Here is a 20,504-nt window from a genome sequence, read left to right on the forward strand (position 1 = left end):
TGCATAAATTCACATGGAGAGAAGAAGCAAGGAATGAGAAAAGTCTCACTGACTATGTTATTATTGATAGTAATGTTTTCTCACTGGTGCAGGGTACCAGAGTATACAGAGGATTTGAAATTAAAAGTCATCACCATTTAGTCTTGAGCAGAATAAAATTAAATCTCAAACAGAAAAGAGAAACATGAAAGTTTTAAAGTGAATAAAAGTTGAGCAGCTCGCAGATGTAAACTAAAATACAGTCTAAATAAAATTCAAGAAAAAATGGAAGAGTTTGAGAACAGAAACCAAACCTTTACAATTCAATGGCAAGCCCTGGAGAAAACATTGATTGACTCAGCCAGAGAGGCATGTCTTGAGGTTGTCTACAAGGATAGAAAAATCAGAACTCCGTGGTGGACACAGGAAGTTAAAGAGGCAGTGAAGGAAAAGGAGAAAACATATCAAAAGTTCCTGGGGAATAAGTCAGCTTGTGCTCTTAGAGAATACAGGGACAAATGCAAGAAAGCTAAACACTGTGTAAAACTAGCTAAAGAAAAGTCATGGAAAGACTTTAAGAACATAGAAAATAAACATCAGGAAAATGGCAAGATATTCTGGGGGTTGTTGAAAAAGCTCAGAAATGGAGGAAAGAGTGCTGAAAAAGAAATTATAGATGAGTATTTATTAAAGTAGTTATTAAAGGTGACATTAAAACTGGAGAAAAAGATATCCTTGATGTATGGAGTAATTACTTTGAAAAATTGCTAAATGAAACAAGCAGTGATAGCACAATGGTAAAAAACACTCAACAGGTATGCAATCAGGAACACACATCTATACTTGCATAGAAAATGCCATCAAAAGCCTGAAATGTGGAGAGGAGGCAGGCAGGAATAATGATATTCGACCAGAAATGCTAATGCTCAAGTATAAAGGTCTTGCAGTGGCTGCACTGCGTAGTTCAGAAGGCATGGAAGGAGGGACGAATTCTAGATGATTGGTGTAGAGCTCTCATAGTACTTTATATATAGTACCCATATATAAAAAGGGAAATAGAACTGAATCTGAGAATTACAGAGATATTTCCCTACTGAGTGTTCCTGTAGGATTTTTGCAAGTATACTTGAGAAAAAAACAGTTGAGAAAGATTGTGGAAGAAATGCTTGGTTTCAGTATTCAGCCCAGATAGAGGATTCTCGTAGAAAGGCTTAGACATTGGTTGTACATGCTTATTAAATAACTTAAGGATCAAGTGTTTTATTTCTAACCCAGTTCTGAAATCCATAAGTTAAAATTGGTTTGAACACTGTCTTGTACACAGCTAATTTAGTGTTTTGCCTAATTTCTGTCTTATTCCCATATTTAATTTTCTTGTTTATTTTCATATTTAATTTACCATCTTCACTAAAAATAATGCCAAAGCAGCTGAAATATTTTTCTTGTTCAATAAGTTCTCCATTCATGATGTAGTTGATAATTTCAATGTCTCATCTATTTTCTTTGTCTTTTTTTTGTTATTCTGATTTTCATACCAAATTTATTACAAGTTATTCAGTTTAGTCCATAATCTTGCAGACTTGTATTGGATTTATTTAAAAATATAACATCATCTGCATAAAGTAAAGAGCTGAAATTAACATCTCAAATTTTGATATCGGGTTTGATACCACTTTCCTTCATAATGTGATCTCTATAGATAATGAATAACATAGAGGATAATGCACATTCTTGTCCAGTACCAGATTTAACATCAACCCATCTTCCTGTACTTCCTTCAGTTCTAACTGCTGACTTACAACTCAAATAAAGAATAATTATTGCTTGATATAATGCCCCATTCACATCATATAACTGTAGTGATTTGAATAGCTTTTCTCTTGGCACCTTGTCATATTAAATTTTGCACATCTACAAAACTTAAATACAGATCTTTGTTATTTTCCCACAATTTCTCAACTGTTTGTCATAAAGTGAAAATTTGGTACTGACATTCTCTATTTGCTTATTAAATAACTTAAGGAAATTACAAGGTACAATAGAATATACATTCAAATATTTGAATAATAATATTATTCAAATAATATAATAATATTATTCAAATTTGAAAAAATAATATGTGCATGCAGGCACTAACACTAAACAAATATGGCTGAAGCAAACTGAAGTCAGTCCTAGAGTACTAAAGGTGCTCCCTAGTGGACTAAATTGGGTTGTCTTGGCTGTTGGGCTGATGTTCTTAGGATGCAAGCTTCCCATATTTGGGGCAGTCTCATGCATCCAAATTTATTGAGGTTTGGGGAGGTTTTTTTTTTTTTTTTTTTTTTTTTTTTAGAGCTGAGGCTGATTCCAGGAATAATCTCTCATATTTATACTTGCTAGTGCAGTAAAGTGGCTTTCTTCCAGTGTATTTTGTGGCAGGCATCCAAAGCATGGTCAGCAAGTCCTAAGTGGCTGTATTGGTGGAACTGGATATAGTCCTTATGTTTAGATATCCTGATATTAGCTGTCTTGCCTGTTTGGCCATAGCAGGACAGTTTGCAACTACAAAGAACCTGGTATACTCCAGGTAGGTTTAAGGGAAGTGGCTGGTCTTTGTTGGATTGGATAAGAGATGCCAATTTTTTATATGGTTTGTAACAAGTTGTCAGGTCATATTTTTTTAGGATTTTTGTTAGCTTTTCAGAAGTACCCCAGATATAAGGAATGGTGATAGATGTAATAGAAAATGTAATAGAGGTGATAGAAGTAATCTCTGTTATGGAAAGGGGGTGGGGCATTGGCTACAAAGGTGCTAAGAATATGGTTAAGTTCAGTAGTTAGGGCATTGTTATCTGAACTGATTAATTTCACCCTGTTATATAGGATTTTTATAATCAAATATTGTTGGAAGGAGATGGGGGATGATTGCTGGTGAATGCATCTATCTGTATGTGTAGGTTTTCTGTAAACAGAGAAAGCCATGGAACCATCAGGCTGGTGTATAATCAGAGCATCTAGGAAAGGGAGAATGTTACTGTTTTCCTTTTCCAAGGTAAACTGGATCCTGGGGTGTTGATTGTTTAAGTGTGTTAAGAAGTTGTGGAATGTATCTAAGCCAGGTCATATTTTTCAAGCGAATATATCATCTACATAGCGAAGCCAAACAGTAAGTTTAAGTGGAGCTGAGTTTAAGGCTTTTTCTTCAAAGGTCTCCATAAAGAAGTTATGGAGAACAGGAGTGGAGAACCCATGGCTGTTCCCTCTATCTGTTTGTAGAATTTTCCTCAAACGAAATAGCCTGAGTTCATGGTGAACTGAAACAGTGCTGAGATATCAGGAGGAAGTTTGGCTTGGATGAGGTCCAGGATATCTTTGAGTGGGATATTGGTGAATAAGGAGGAGACATCAAAACTGACTATTATGTCAGTGTGTTGGAGTGAGGGTTTTCTATACTGGCTTTAAAGTGGGCTGAAGGTGTGTTGCCAGTATCTTGTGTGAGCACTTTGGCTAATTTGTATGTGGGGGAATCAATGCCATCCACAATGGGATGTAATGGCACATTCTGTTTATGGATTTTTGGTAGTCCATATATTCGGGGGGGGTCTAGTGTTAGTCACTTCCACAGGCCAAGAAATAACCTTTTTAAGGAGCCTATAGAGTGTTCTGAATTTGGGAGCTGGTGGGATCATATTCTATAGGGAGATAGGTAGATCGATCTAACAGTAAAGAGGTAAGTTTACCTGTATAGTCAGATTTGTTAGAACTACAGTGGCATTTCCTTATCCACTTTAATAATTATTAATTTACTGTTGTTTTTTATTTCCTGCAGAGTTTTTAATTCTTCTTTAGATAGGTTACTATAATGTTTTTTAAATCCTAGCAGAACAATTCCAAAACTAAAAATTATTCTTTTCCATATGTTTACTTATTATTATGTGACACCTCCAGGGAGTCCAAGGACTCATCAAGGGAGGGCACCTACTCTACAGCTCTCTGCCTCCACCATTCAAATCCACCAACAAACTGCAACTATGCCATCTACCATCCACCACTACCAGTATTTTCACAATCACAAACATCCATGCCCATGGCAGGATTTGAATCTGCAGCCTTTTGGCTGGAAAGCAGATAAGCTAACCACTTGGCCAACCAGACCGGCCAAGATGTGGTTCACTCAAAATGTCGAGTGAACCACATCCTGTAATAAATGTTTCATTTCCAAGCATTTTCCTAGTCCCATAGGTGACATGGAGAAACCACAAGCTCTCAGCAAAGATGTTTTTTTGAAATTATAAGAAGTTTGTATTTTTGAGAGCCAGCAGCATTGGCAGAGCACAGAACAGCAATTTGTATCTACTGAATAGTAACCCGTTCAGCAGAACAAGTTTATGAAAGATTTCTATGAAGTCTTCTGCAACTTCAAAATAAGACTAATACAAATAATATCACATATTCATTATGAATATGAAATATGTAATACTGGATGTGCAGTCCATACTATTCCACTCCTCCTCTCCCTTTTGTAATAAATAACCTTTATAGCATGCAGCAGTATCTTGGGTTTTCTCTTGTACAAGCATAAGACTTACTGGCATTTGTTGTTGCAAGTGCTCAAATCAAAATCACCAATAATTTTTCCATTTCTGCCTCTTTTCTTGTAAGTAATCAAGTGATCATGCACTGCAAGATGCCAACTTATCATTTATAATAGTTCTAAGAGCCGATTCATTTATTTGAGTAAGCATAAGCAATGTCTACACACTTATCACGTGTTTCATGTAATTTACTTTTGTTTCCTTTATGCCTCTTGTTTCCACTTTGAATACATGTATTATCATCACTTTTATATTTCTTAGACATATTCAGGGTTTTTATTTTGTTCACAATAAGTATATACTTAGGTTCACTAGTAAGACAACTTGTTCTCAAAAAGCAATGATATTATAACTATCGTGTGTTAACTTATTAGAAAACCCACCTATTATATTAAAAGGGAGGATATCATACATTCAGCCATATTTTATAACCAAACACATGAAAAAACGTAGTTTTAAAAATTTACCAGACAATTTATGAGAATATAACCTTTGGCATCAGAATTTCTTGGTTTCCACTAGTTAAAAGATACAAGCTCTGCCAAGGAGGCCATATGTTCACCCAATAAAAGGTGAACATAAGGTTCAGTCAGCTATTCCTATAAACAAACTCATTCATTATAACAAAGTATTTAAAAAGGTCTAACTCAAAGTCCATATGCACAATACTATAGTGAATTTCCTTTAGAATAGCAAACTAGTCAGTATAACAAACTAATCCTGTGGTCCCTACAAATAGTATCTGGATCTCTATTAAGAAGAGAATATTTTTCTACATAAAGAGCAGCACATACCAAAACGAATTTATCACTCTTGTTTATAGAATCTTAAGGATCAAAGCTGTATAACTGAGAGGAGACCTTCACATAGCCTTTAAAGGAATTCAGAGAACCGACCAGGGCTTCTAAAACTAATGTCCAATCCTCACCTTCTCATGATGCACCCTGTTGGGTATCTACCTGGATACTGAACGAACGAGGATGGGCTGGCAATTTGGGATTTAGCCTACCAAACTGTATTCTTATTGGCTTAAATAAGAATACAGTTTGGTAGGCTATACAAAAATCAATATACAAAATGACAGTACAACATGACAAAATTTCATGCAGGCTGGAGATTCGCCCAGTTAAACAAGGCCCCCCATTGTTTTCGCCAGGGAACCAGGGCAAACAGCGAAAAGTCAGCTACCTGGAACAAATCTGAAAGCACACCCCAACTCTACATCACCAGAGTTAAAGATCGATACTATCAACATAAGAAGCCTGAATGGCAAAGAAATGGAGCTAGTTGAAGAATTAGATAAGTACCAATCAACATAATAGGGGTGACTGAAACAAAAAAGACAAAAACTGGTGAGATCTTTCCGAGCAATAAAATACAAAATGTTATATTCAGGCAATGACAATCAAGGAAAAGAAGTGGTAGCCACAGTATTCAACACAAAATACGAGGCTAATCTTCTTGAATAGCAGGCAGTCTCAAGTAGAGTGATGTGGGCTAATATCAGAATGGGGAATTGGACAATGAGACTTATTTGTGTTTATGGCCCGACAGAAGGTTCTACTAGGGTAGAAGTGGAAGAATTTTTTGATGCTTTAGAAAAAGCAACTGACACAATGAAAAAGGAAAAGTTGGTCCTTGTTGAGGATCTAAATAGCAGAGTAGGAAATGATTGTCAGACATACAAAAATATTTTGGAAAAATTTGGAGAAAAGAGCAAAGCTAATAATAATGGCAAATACCTGTTGGATTTCTGCTCAGGACATGGACTGGTTATTACTAACACCATGTTCCAACATAAAAATGTTGCACAAATTCACATGGAGAGAAGAGGCAAGGAATAAGAAAAGTCTCATTGACTATGTTATTGTTGATAGTGATAGGGCGAGGAAAGATTAGCAAAACAAGCATTCTCTGCCAGGTTGGCAGGAAAACGAACCAGAGGAAGACCAAGATATAGGTGGATTTATACGGTACGTGCCTTAGACGATAGAAATATAAGATCTGATAATGTTGGAGTCTTGACAAGTAACAGACTGATTTGGAAGAAAATTGTAGATAGGAAGTTAGTAATGATGTAAATTTTTCATGTAGTATTATCATATCCTGTACACCCCTTGAGGGTACATGTCAGAAATTTGATGATGATGTTTATAGATGATTTGCATCGTTGTATTGAATTCTATTTAGAAATTAGCAGCAGATCAGTAAAACTGACTCTTGCTATATCAGACCTCATTATAACGAAATTGCTCACTATAGCAAACTACTTCAAAGTCCGGATTAAATTCCCATAGGCAGAATGGTATTCTGAAGAAAATTCACAATAGCAGCTACTCACTATAATGAACTATTCCTGTATTCCTTATACATGTGCTGTAGGGAGAGTTGACAGCATTAATTCTAAAAAATCCTTTCTTTCCATAATGAATAAGAGTAGAAATTTTCTTTTAAAATTATGTTTGTGCACACATACGCAAAAACAAACGTATTATCAAATAAAAAATAGGAATGGAGTGTATATAAAGAAGAAATTTCATTACTCAGTGCGAGACCATTATGTTGCTTATTGGAAGACTGAAGTGGCTTGAAAAAGTTCCAGGTTTGGACCGGGCCAGACCAGAGTTTCTGGATTGCATAAAAAAATGAAAATGAAATAAACATAAATAAATAAAAAAATCTTTAGCCCACCTACAATACTAAAAATAAAATCAATTAAATGAAAATTGAAAAAAAAAAAAAAAATCTACTAATGTACTGTAGGATTAAAATCTTTCATGAGTGGCAGTCGCATAAAAAAAAATGTCAGCAGAGATAATATTAATAGGATTTGATGTTAGCAAGAAGGTATAAGAGGAAGGAAGAGAGGAAGGAAGAGGAACAAGAGGAAGGAAGCGAGTCCTGAGTTACTATTATTGGGAAATCTGTTACATTATTGTTAGAAAACTATTTACATAATGCTGCACTGTGTTAATACACGCTACATTAATTATCTGAATATTTTATTGTGATGTATATACACTATCTACCAATAATTGTCTCGACACCCCTGTTATTTGAAGTTATGGAACATTCCAGGTTTGTTAATAACATAAAAACTGGTGTACAGATAGTAGGAAGTAGTATTTCATTATAGCAGTTGAATACAGGTGGTATGGCAACATGACATGAACTCAGTGACTTTGAGAGAGGTGTCATCATGGGCTGTCACATTAGTGGCATATCCACACTTGCCATTGCCGCTCAACTGGAGCATTCAAATTCAACAGTTGGAGATGTGATCAACAAATGGAGACATTCTGGCATCACTAGTGCAGGAAAACACCCAGAGCAGCCATTGAAAATGACAGGGACAGAAGGGTGTTAAAACAGGTGGTATGCAAAAACTGGTTACAATCAGCACCGATCATTTGTGATGAGTTCCAGAGCATCAGTAACACCATGGTGAGCACTAAAATACTGTACAAAAAGAACTCCATTTACTGAGCTTCCACAGAAGAGCAGTGGCACACAAGCCAAACATCATAACAACGAACAAATTGGATTGTCTAGCCTGGTGCAAAGAGTGTGTGAACTGGACAATTGATCAGTGATAAATGGTATGCTTTGGAGCAATGAATCAGGGTTCACCTGTTTCCAGTCTGGTGGCAGGGTGTGGGTGCAGCCTGGTGAACGCTTGTTACCACATTGTGTTGTACCCACAGTAAATTTTGGTGGTGAAGGAATAATGGTACGGGGTGTATTCACCTGGTTTGGAGTGGGACCACTGGTTGTTGTCCATGGTTCCATGAAGGTAGCTCAGTACCTTGATATTCTGGATAATCAGATCCTGCCTACACTGTGGAGTTTTTATGGAACAGACCTGTGTTACTATCAAGACAACAATACCCCATGCCGCAAAGCTGCAGTTATTATGGAATGGTATGAAGAGATGGGTGTTAAACGACTGTCTTGGCCTGCACAGTGTCCTGACCTCAACTCCATGGAACACCTGCAGGACAAATTGGAACGCCGATTGTGGTCCAGAGCAGGTCTATTATTGTGGCCTATTGCTGAACTCAGTGCTGTTTTGATGGAGGAATGGAGACAAATTCCACCTGATGTCTGTTGCACATGGTGGAAAGCCTCCTTCAAAGGGTGCAGGAGGTGATCAAAGCCAAACACAGACATACCCGATATTAGAGTTCGCCTGCTGGTATCAATTGTAAACTGTTAAAGTGTCTGGCCAATTATTGGTAGATAGTATATGTACGTATGTGGTAAAATACTGATAATGTTAAAGTAGTCAAGAATGATTGTACATCAAGATATTTAGTCTGACACTAGGCTAGTTAAGTTACACTGTTGAGTCACGGCACAGTAGTTATGAAATTGAAACTAATTTCCTGGAGTATTTTTAGGCATAGAGCAAGAAAATACCGAGGAAAAGTGAATAATATTTCATTGAAGTTTTTATTTCTGGACAAAGGAACATATTGACAGCAATACTGATAAGCATAGAGTGAGGAACCTGGATGTGACAAATGCAACCGACATGACGTCAAGCAGTGTTTGTTTTGATTAGCAAAACAGCTATTTTTTCTCTTTTCCTCTCTGTATGCTTTTTGAAGAGTACAGAGAGGGGAAAAGTCAAAGGTATGGAATAATATGAATCCGGAATTTCCAGACATGTAGTTTGTTCATGACAACTGATATGTGCTGATATTTTCAAGCTACTTCTTACAGGAATCTGTTCAACTGATGGAGTAAGAGAACAGGTTATAATTCCTATTGCCATTGATAACTAGAACAGAAGAATCTAATATATGTACTTCCATTGTTATGCAAGAATTCGTTTTCTTCATTTTCAATGGAAGCAATGTTTGTATATTCTCTCGACTACTGGAAGGTAGAATTTTGTTTCTTGCTTGGAGTGCAGTTTGATGAATGAGTTTAATTTTTATTTTAGCTCAACACTCACATCTTTAATTTTTTATACAATTTAAATTGAGAAAGTATGTGAGAATGAATTAACATTTTTAATTTACAATATAATGACTTTCCTTTATACACATACTGGCCATTGAATTCGAAACCTTTATGCAGATATACATAAACGTCACTTATATGCAAAATTCTTTGTCATGTGCGTAACTATATGTGACACACATGACATGCGAGTCATACTCAAAAGGTGAGATATCACAAGAGTTTAATCAGTAAAGATAGCCCACATTGTCTTAGAGGTGTAATTATGGTCCTAAGACAGTCTATAAGGAATGATACTACCATCATCTGAGAAGATTTGTATGGACAAACAGAACTTCCTGTGTGCAGCAATTGACCAAGGTATTTAATGAAGGCTGTTCCTGAACCATATCTCACTGAACTATGTGCAGGGAATTGAAGAGAATAGGTACTGGCAGTCGATGCCTATATATGAATTTTTCTCTAATGGTGTTGGGAACACCGTGACCAGAGTGAAAAAAAAAAAGTCACATGGTCCAACGAGTCAGGGTACAACTTGCTCTGTACCAACAGTAGGCAGAGAGTTTGGGAAACCTCGTGAAGCAATGAACCCAGCTTGTCTTGTAAACAGAAGAAGGTTCCGGAGATGATGTCATGGTGTGGGGGATGTCCTGTCGGTATATGGAACAGTCCCCCGATACTGCCGGAAGGTCAGGTGTCCTCCAAGGAATACCATATTTACTCGAATATAACTCACACACCCTGATATTATTTTACTTTATGAAAAAAAAATTAAAGTTCTGCATATACCTCGCACATGAAAAAAGTTTAAAACTTTAAGAAATAGATAGTGAATGTTATGACAGTTTGAGAGTTATGGAATTCAGCTGAAGAGAATCAGCATTTCAACTCAAGAATCGTCATCTTGCCTTTGTTGTTGAGTTGTGTGAACTTTTGTTAATACTGTACCAATGAAGAGGGAAAAGTCTTTCCCTTCGTCGAAGGACATCCCGTTTGCCAAAGAAAGCCAAAAGATTTCGAAGATAAATTGATGGATTTTCATTGTTATGTGATTTGTGATTACATAATAACTATATGTTATCACAAATAACCAATGCTGATCAAACACCCTTCAATTTCGACATGCTGCACCAAACATGAAAAAAAAATTTCATGTTTGGTGCAGCATGTCGAAATTCAGCAGAACACACAAAAAAGTGTGTTAATGCGCACAAGTGGATTTGAAAAAAACAGCGATGCACCATCATGCTGGCAATTACTTCAGATGGAAGAAAGTTGACTCCTTACATAATATTCCAAAGTAAAACAATGCAGAAGGGAAAATTTCTCCCTGAATTGATGTAAGAGTTCAAGAAAAAGGATAGACACTACAGTGATTCAAGACTGGATTAGAACAGTTTGGAACTAACGGCCAGGGGCATTATTTTGATGTCTGCCTCTCCTCATGTGCAGATGGTTTCCACAGAAACCATTCTTGAGACTGGAAGTAGCGATAGCAAAAGAGATTCTTGGTAAGTCATATCCATTTTCAGTTTTTTTTTTTTTTTTTTTTTTTTTTAAATCATGGTGATCTTATGATTCCGAAATGATAAATGGATAAGCAATAAGGAAACTGCTTGTTTTAATTTTATTACAGAAGCATTGTCACTAAAGATTCAAATAAATCGAGTGATGAAGGTGAGCAGACATTCTCGTAAATAATGTTGATATTATGACACATAATTAAAATTTAAATGCATTCATTTTATAAATAATCTGAGCAATTATAAATACCGAGGATTTAATAATAAATGTCAATTTAGTTTTTACCTGAAAAACTTTAGTTTCTAAAAATCCCCTCATATCTCGCACCACGATGTTTTAACTTTAATTTTAGGGAAAAAAGTGCAAGTTATATTCAAATAAATACAGTACCTGAACATTGCTGCTGATCCATCCTGTAATGGTGACTTTTTTTTTATCCAGCAGATGACAATGCTACTGTCCATTGCACACGCATTGTTCTGCGGTGGTTCAAGCAAGCATGACAGTGACCTTCACCATTTTCCATGGCCACCGCAAAGTCTGAATCTGAATCCAATTGAAAAGGGGTTCAGATTTGGTACATGTTCATGATAAGGGGAGGAGCAAAGTTCTCTTCTGTCAAATCTGAACTAGTTAAAGGGGTGTCTATTGAACTCCTGGTACGATGTAGACATCGATACAATTCAACACCTTGTGGAATCTACGCCACACTGCATATGTGCTGTAATTCGGGCTAAAGGAGGTCCAACACAGTATTAAATAAAGTTTCCAATTCAGTGGCCAATATCTGTATGTTCACTAGATGAGTTATGTATATAATATGATTAAATTATATATTTACATACTTTAATTACTTCAGCTATAATACAGGGTGATTTTTCAAAAATTTTCGCAGCACCATCTAGTGATGGTGTGCTGCGAAATTTTGCAAGAATACGTTCTGTGTTATGCCAAAGCGATATCTGGAAAAAATAAAATAAAATAAAAATAAATAAAAATCCAAATTCACCACCAAATGCATGGAATTTGCATATCATGCAACTCAGCAGGTGCTGGGAGGATTTAAAAAGATCGACATGGGATTTTTCCTTTCATTCTAGTTGTTAATGTCCAGAGTGATGTGCTTTGCTCGTGAAGCTGTACTACCTAAACAACCACAATGCTGTTGCTGCACTCCATGACAAATGATTAGTTGTTTTGATAAAATGGAATCATTGGGTGTAAAACCTGGCAGAGGTCACAATCAGTTCACAAGAAATGAACTGATTATGAACAAGAAGTGAACATGAACAACAGCATTGGTTCCTGCAGTGCACATGGTGTATCAAGATATATAGATACATGTGTTACACAACTGTCTGGAAAATTTTATGGAAGATTCTGCATTTCTACCTAATCAAGATAAACCCTGACACAGGAATTGCACTTCCAAAACTTTGAAAGTCTATGGACATTCGCTTTAACATTTCTTGCTCAATGGAGGTGGATGTGTGGGCAACCACGGATGATTTGGTGGGAGATGAGGTCCACTTTCACATGAACGGAGCTATGAATACCTGCAATTGCAAGGTATGGGCTATGCAAAACACGCATGCAATCCAACAAATTCCATTGCATTCGTCCAAAGTTACTGCCTGGTGCAGGTTTACAGCTTTATCATTGGACCATTCTTTGAGGGCATTCACCAGTTGGGTCCTGTGACCCGCTCAGTTACTGCTGAGAGGTATTTATTGAGAGTCATTTTCATGCAGGATGGGGCCTCCTCCACATATCAGTCAATCTATACATGAGGTTCTTTGAGTATTCACAGAAGCCAGAGTGATCCACCATGCATTTCCCACTGCAATGGCTGCCTCATTCACCTGAGCTGTGCCCCCCCTGTGACTTCTGGCTCTGGGGATTTCTCAAAGACAGGGTTTTATTGGGATCATCCTGATAACTTGTTGGCACTGAAAAACAGCATAGTGCAGCATGAGCACAACATCAGTCCTGAGCAGCTGCATCCTGTTGCTGAATACACTGTGCAAAGGAAGCAGTTTGTGGCAGACTATGCAATGCAAGGAAAGGCAAAAGGCACCATTATGCATTCACTGGCTGAACAGTACAGCCCATGAATGGTAGTAAATAAAAATGTGTTATTTATGCTTGTGTCACTGTTCTCCTTCTTACACAGAAAAATTACTATATCTACATTCAATACATCATACAGTGCTCCTGGTGATGAATTTTGGAATTACTTTTCCTCAGAAATGGCTTCTGCACAATGTATTCCTGCAAAGTTTCAGAGCATGTGGATCACTGGGTGACATTTTGCAAGACCTTAATTAAACAAGGATACTCTAATTTTGATTCACCCTGTAGTTAAATAATGAAGTTCTTTGAATTGAGTTATACACCCTCTGTCCAAAAAGAAACCGAACTTTTGATAGAAAATAAAACACAGGCCAATTATAATTATTCAAATCATTTATTTCAATCAATATACTCTCCCTCAGCTTCGATACAGCGTTTGGCACGGTCAATTAATTCATCAAATGAGTTTTTTTATATTGGTTTTTGGGATACTGTTGAGGGTCATGGTTACTGCCGCTTGAACGCTTTCAATGGTGTCGTATTACTTTCCCTTCATCGGCAAATGAAGTCGGGGAAAGAGAAAGAAGTCACAGGGTGCTAAATCAGGTGAATACGGCAAGTGATCCAACACACAAACTTAGTCTTGCTCAAAAACTGTTTCACAATGTTCGAAAGATGAGATTGTGCGTTATCGTACAAAATTGACCAGCTGCCTACATCACGATATTCATGCCATACGCGACGAATTCTTGCTATCAATTGCTTCAAAACTTCGAGATAAAATTCACCATTGACTGTTTGGCCAGGAGAAACGAATTCTTTGTGGATAATGCCCCTTGGAATCGTAAAAACAAATCAGCATTGTCTTTACTTTTGACTTCTCCAAGCGATTTTTTTTTTCCCGGATGCCCCTCTTCTGGTGGTTTCCACTCAGCACTCTGGCGCTTTGTTTCTGGCTCATACTCAAAACACCACGTTTCATCACCAGTAACAATCGTTTCAAGGAAGTTCGAGTCCTTATGAGTTTTAATGAGATCCTTGCAGTGTTCAATTCCATACATTTTTTGGTTGTCGATCAACTTGTGGGGAACAAATCGCGAATTGAATTTACGAAGGCCCAAACTCTCGGTCAAAATGTTGTGCACAGTTGATTCCAAAATTCTTTGATGAAATCACGCACTTTTTGGATGTTAACTTCGCTCAGTCCAGTTTTTGGATGGCTCAGCTTTTCATCGTCCTCAAGCATCTCCCGACCACTTTGAAATCGCTTAAACGACTCGTAAATTTGAGTACGGGATAAGCATTCATCACCGTATACTTTTTGAAGCATTTGATACATTTCAGTAAAACTTTTACCAAGTTTATCACCAAAGTCAATCACAGCTCTCTGTTTGAAACTCATTTTCCAGCCGTTCATCAAAACACACTGTCACTCTTGGCACTATAACTCAGCTTCTAATGAAACAAATGTCATAAACAGTTGACACAACACTAATGAAGGTTGCCGCTTTCAACAACAAAAAGAAAAAACAGGTGGCACCACTAGTTTCTTCTATTTTCAAAATAGTTCAGTTTTGGACAGAAAGTGTATATTTGAGTCTCAAATCAGTTGCAGTGTTTTTTTATGGAAACACTATTACTGATCCATGTTTCCATAGGAAACAAACCTGGTTAACTTTTTGGCAATTAAAATAGATGATTGAATACTGAAAGGAATCATCATCATCATACAAAAACAGTAGCACGGAGAAAAGGCCTCTATTGCCAAATTTGATTAAATGTCCTACATGTAAATAGCAAGAGCAGCCATAGAATTCTGCAAACTCTGCCACAGCTTGTGTTTGAAGGTGATTGATGATGGTGATTAGGAAAACTGTTGTGGATAGAGAGACAGAAAATCCCTATTGCTAGTTACTAACTGGGTGGACCTCTAGCAGGAAAAAGTTGGCTGTTAACTGGCAGTTAACAGCCAACAATTTTTATGGGCTGCCAAAATGAGAGTAATGAAGATGGTTTGATTTTGGAATGAGTTGAAATATAGGCTTGTTTCTCATTCTGTAGGATAGATACCAGTCAAGTAAGAAAGATTGACATCCAACTGGAGGATATACCTGTCAGATCAGAAGACTTGTTGGCATATTTCTAATCAAAGATTACAGTAGGCATAAAGTGAGCTGTTCTTATATTGTGGAAAACAATTTGCCATATCATCTAAGCAGAAGATGGAAAAAAAAGAATGATGCCAATCTTCAATTTCTTTTTTTTGCATAAAGTATTAGAAGTAGGAGAACAAAAAACAGAAATTTCACTGAACAGCCCCTGGCAAGGGACCAATGTTTCAAAATTGATCTTTTTGCAGATGCTGCAAACAGCAGTGTAGCCATAGTGCTAAGCTTGAGTTTTGGTCTTTGGCCACTTTATTTATTTTTTTTTTATGGGCTACCTTGACATACTTTTACATGAGGCATAAAGTGAGCTGTTCTTGGAACTGTGAGAGAGAATATCATCTCCTGTCCCTTACTTTTGGTGCCACTGTAATACCAAAGCACAAGAGTCAAATTAGCTAGACTTTCCACGGAAAAGAAAACTACAAGGTAATGTGAACCTTCCCTACAAAGATAATCAGATAATTAAGAAGTTATTGTAGATTAACGCATTTTTTAGACCTCATTCCAAAATCTTTAAAAAATGAGGTAGATATCTTGTAGACATCCATGTATTTTGAGTCAAAGTAATTTTAACTGTTCTGAATATATAAACTTATACAGAATTTATAATAATAAAATTACCTCTTCATCACTAAAAAGAGCGTCATATTTCTTCCATAACCATCCTCAGTAAGCCTGGGAGGAAGTGCCTGCGGATAGTTACTAAAGGCTTCAGGCAAAGATGGTACCCAGTCAGCAAAGGCACAATACATTTCCACAATATTCGGATGAGGAGGTAAATGTTTTCTTTGTTTTGCACTAGGAGAAATATAAAACAGAACTTGCTCTAAAGAGCATATTCCAGAAAATATACACTTAAATATCAAAGAAATCTAAGAACTTGTGATGGCAGTGTGATGTGCTGTACAAATCTCAAGATGTAAGCATTTATTAGAGACAGGATAAGTTCAGCACCTTCACTGCCCTTCATTTCTAGTGATTTTTGAAAATCTTATATCCAACACTGCAGGAGTCTTATCAATAATTATGCTTCAAACTTCTCAACTTTTCAATTCTCTTCCTATTAACAAACCCTTGTTTGAGATCACATTCACTTCATCTATCCACACAGCTGACATTAAGAACTTAACCACTGCATTTATAAATTTTATTCTGCTATTAACCAATCAATATTAAAATCACACTGCACAAAAAGTCAGTCATTTTCACTTGATATGATGTAATACTTTATCACATTGCATCACTTGATATGATGTGATTAAGAATTAGTGGTAGTGCAATCAGAGAAAGATATTTTTTAATGGAAAAAGCTGTATTCAAATACTGTTTAGGATGTAACCCCATCATAAGAGCTTTTCATATGAAGGTGGAAAAAACCTGCTATCTCTATGTGAAACTAATTCAACTTTCAGTTGAAAGGTACTTTCCTCAGGAAATATTCCTCATGCTGTAGAAATGATTTGAACTAATCTTTCCAAACAAGGGGCACAAATGCCATATTGACCCCCCTTTTTTTTTATAACTAGGTTTGATTACCAAAAAATTGTCTTGATCAAGTCTGAAAATAAATAAAAGTGAATGATGATGATTACATAGAAAAGAATGATCTTTTCTGATCTAGAACTGCCTTTTGATGCCAGCTATGTACTACCAAATTTACTGAAAAATAAATAAAATAGTTGACCTTAGATGACAATGTCAAAAGATTCTAGCCAATCTTATATAAGATGAATATTTTCATCTGAGCTACTAATAAATAGGAGAAAACAAAAACATTTAATTTTAACAACAAATCCCACTTCCAATCTTCCTTTATGTTGTAATAGGTCCACTGGCTTGTTTTAATAAAGTAGCTTGTCTTCATATAAATCAAATTTTAGGGGACAGTTCATTATATCTATCATAATGTGTTATATATCAACACATTTGTAATAGAAAAAAATTATTAGTTTTGCAGGAGGGAAAATGAAAAATGAGATTAAAGATAGTTGAAAACTCATCTTTCAAAAAAACATGTATGTATGCAATTAAGATTTGAACCCAGGACTGGTTTAATCATAAAAATGACATTTGAAACGACAAGACATACATTAACATTAGAAAGTTTGTATAATTACTTACAACACAATTTGAAACCGTTTAGAGGTGGGTGATTTTACTTTTCAATATTGTTTATTTTTGCAACACTTATGTCTGTAATGAATCTATGTTGTAAAGATAAAAAGATCTATGTTATAAAGATGAAATTCTTTTAGAATTTTATCAAGTGACAGAACAGTTTGTAAAAACCTATCAAAGTGCCAGTGCATTTATGACAATGACCTAATGACCTGTTTTTGTCTATGCATTTATGATATGATTAATCACATAGCACCAATTCTCACCAACAATTTCCTCCAGATTAGTCATATTTGGCAAGGATTCAATATAGTCAGATCTTATGTTTTGTTTTCCTAATATACTTCTAATTGCATCAATTCACCTAGATCTTAGTCTTTCTCTGAGTCTTTTCTTTTGTCATCCAAGAATGTTTTCCTTTGAAAGCTAACCTGGTTCCTTTCTAACATTTTCATTTTTAACATGATTGTCCCATTGATGCCACCCATTCACTCCCCTAATTTTTTCAGGATTCTCACATCTGGCATCTCTACTCTCAGATCCATGTTAATATTAGTTTGAATATAATATGGTATATAGCTACTTAGTTTTAGCTAATTTCTCTCTATTGCTTATTTCCATATTTGATTTGCCATTATCACTAAAAACTGATTTACTTATTTTACAAGTTCTCTATTGAGAGTGCAAATGTCCATGTTCTATAATAATAGTTTGTCTTTTTAGTGCTGATTTTCATGTCAATTTTTTTACAGCAGTTATTTAATTTATTAAAGAATTCTGAAGACTTGTACTGGATTTATTTAGAAGTAGAACATCTGCATAAAGCAAAGAGCATATCTCTTATGAATATCATTAAATATGAGTATGAATTTCTCCAATTTTAACAGCTAGTTTAAAGCAATCTTCCTTCATAATGTAATCCATACATAAATAAGATTGGAGATGGTGCATAAATCTTACCTAGAATATTCAGCAGGAAAATTCCTGCTGAATATTATCTGCACATTTTATTTCCCTTTTTATAGATGGGTGCTATGAGCCAAATCTAGCAAATAGGAGAGGGAAGAGTTCGATCACACAGATCAACTTCGAAGCCAGAAACTGTTTCACAGTAGCACACAGTCCACGAGTGCATTGTGATGCAACATAAACCAACACAAACCAGACATTGCGTTACTCCTAAATGATACTGACCATTCACTGTGGTGACATCAGGAACAAATCTGTAGTGGATAATTTCAGCAGCATTAAAAAAAAGGGAATTATGATTGTCTTGACAAGTGATTTTTGTAACCTGACTTTCTTCTGCAAGGGAGAAGACATTCCATGCCATTCCACGTTCTATCGTTTCATTTCTGGATCAAACTGAAAATACCAACGTTCATCACTGGTAACAATTCTTTGCAACACATCATGATCTCGATCAACTATATGGATGAAAAATTTGACAATATGCAATCCGGTGCTCTCACCATTCATGTATCAATGTGTGCAGCACCTTGAACAAATCTTCCTTGTGCAAATCTCTTTCCAAGATTAATCTGGCTGTTTCCTTACAGACACCAAGTTGTACAACAAGTAGCCTAGTGGTTATTTGCCTGTCAGGGTAATAATTTCCCTAGCTTTCTCACCTTTTTATTTGTCCATGCAGAAACTAGTTATCCACAACGTGGTTCATCCTCCAGGGACTCCCTCCCCTCTTTAAAAGTTGGAAACTAACAGAACACCTGTGCATGGCTCGGACAGGTCTCGCTGTACTTTTTTTTTTTATTTTATTTTTTAAAGGTATTGGTACACTTTTGTAGCAGTTTTTCCTAATTTACAGCAAAATTTTACCACAGCTCTTTGTTCCATGATGAAACTTCTGGCACGCTCCACTCACACGCTCTTACTTCAAAGGCTGCTACACAAAAACTGCTGTGTCACCCAACTCAAAAGTTGCACCTGCAATTACAACACACTAGTGATCAAAACTATAAACACATTTATTATTTTTATTCAAAGGGCTGTCCTGTAAAAATTAATCTCATTACTTAACGGGCAACTGTGTATTGACCACCATAAATACTGTTTTGGTTCTAATTTATCTGTTAGTAATTTCTAGCCAAACAAATAGCAGGCCTCTAGCATTGATGTAGTAAAGTTTTTTCTAATTTTTTTTTTTTCCACCAGAGGTCAGGCCACTTAACAGTTGACCAAGTTAGTGTGACTTTGGCACTCTGTACTATGTAGCTTATTTCTTTGTGTGTGTGTGTGTGTGTGTGTGTGTGTGTGTGTGTGTGTGTGTGTGTGTGTATATATATATATATATATATATCTTATTAAAAATAAAAATACACCTTGCAGCAACTTCTATAGGTAAAGTTGATAAGGCTCTGTATTACTAAAACCTTGGTATTTAGGGTCTAGCTACTCACTGAGGAGACCTCAACAAAATGTTGAAACTGGTCTGGGTAGTGACCCCACCCATAATGTATTGCAGTATACATCTTTCAGTGAGATGTGCCTTACGTTACGGGAAAATACTAAGAATAGTGATCAGAGCTTTAGCCACCTTTACAATGAGTTGGCCTGGTGTTGTACCATTGTTAGACTTGAACTATGTTTCAGGCACAAACTTAATTGTTTGCTTACTTGGGATTAGGAGTTAAATAACCAAGCTTATAAAATTACTTGGTAACCCTATATATATATATATATATATATATATATATATATATATATGACACACACACACTAGAGGGGGGGGGACTGCCAACCTCTCATGTATAGGCCCAAGATAAAAATGATGGAAGTAAATGACTAATTCTAGCAAATGGAACAACTTCTACAAGTTTTTCAAAACTGGTGTTAAGCAAGGCTGTGTCATGTCTGGAACACTTTTCATCATTGTCATAGATTAGATAATGCGGCACACCCTGAAAAACCCGAAAACTGGAATAAGATGGAACACTGATACCACATCAGAAGATTTGGACTATGCTGATGACCACTGTATTACTATCATCTAGATTTGAAGACATGAAAATTAAGACAACAAAGCTAGAGGAGACTGCTAAACAAATAGGCTTATACATCAATGAGAAGAAAACCAAAA

The 20,504-nt window shown here is 36.1% G+C and overlaps 1 protein-coding gene across 1 annotated transcript in view; it reads right to left on the reverse strand.

The window, feature by feature from the left end:
* The window catches only part of Pink1 (PTEN-induced putative kinase 1), a 136,225-nt gene that overhangs the window by 55,971 nt on the left and 59,750 nt on the right, over nt 1–20,504 (reverse strand). Inside the window, exon 5 of the mRNA XM_090391945.1 lies at nt 15,911–16,087. Within this exon, the coding sequence (XP_090248071.1) occupies nt 15,911–16,087 (177 nt within the window). The remainder of the gene's footprint in view (nt 1–15,910; nt 16,088–20,504) is intronic.

Source organism: Typopeltis vanoorti, chromosome 4 (assembly GCF_054136105.1).
Source record: "Typopeltis vanoorti isolate ZY-2024b chromosome 4, IOZ_Tvanoo_1.0, whole genome shotgun sequence".
Classification (NCBI taxonomy): Eukaryota; Metazoa; Arthropoda; class Arachnida; order Uropygi; family Thelyphonidae; genus Typopeltis; species Typopeltis vanoorti.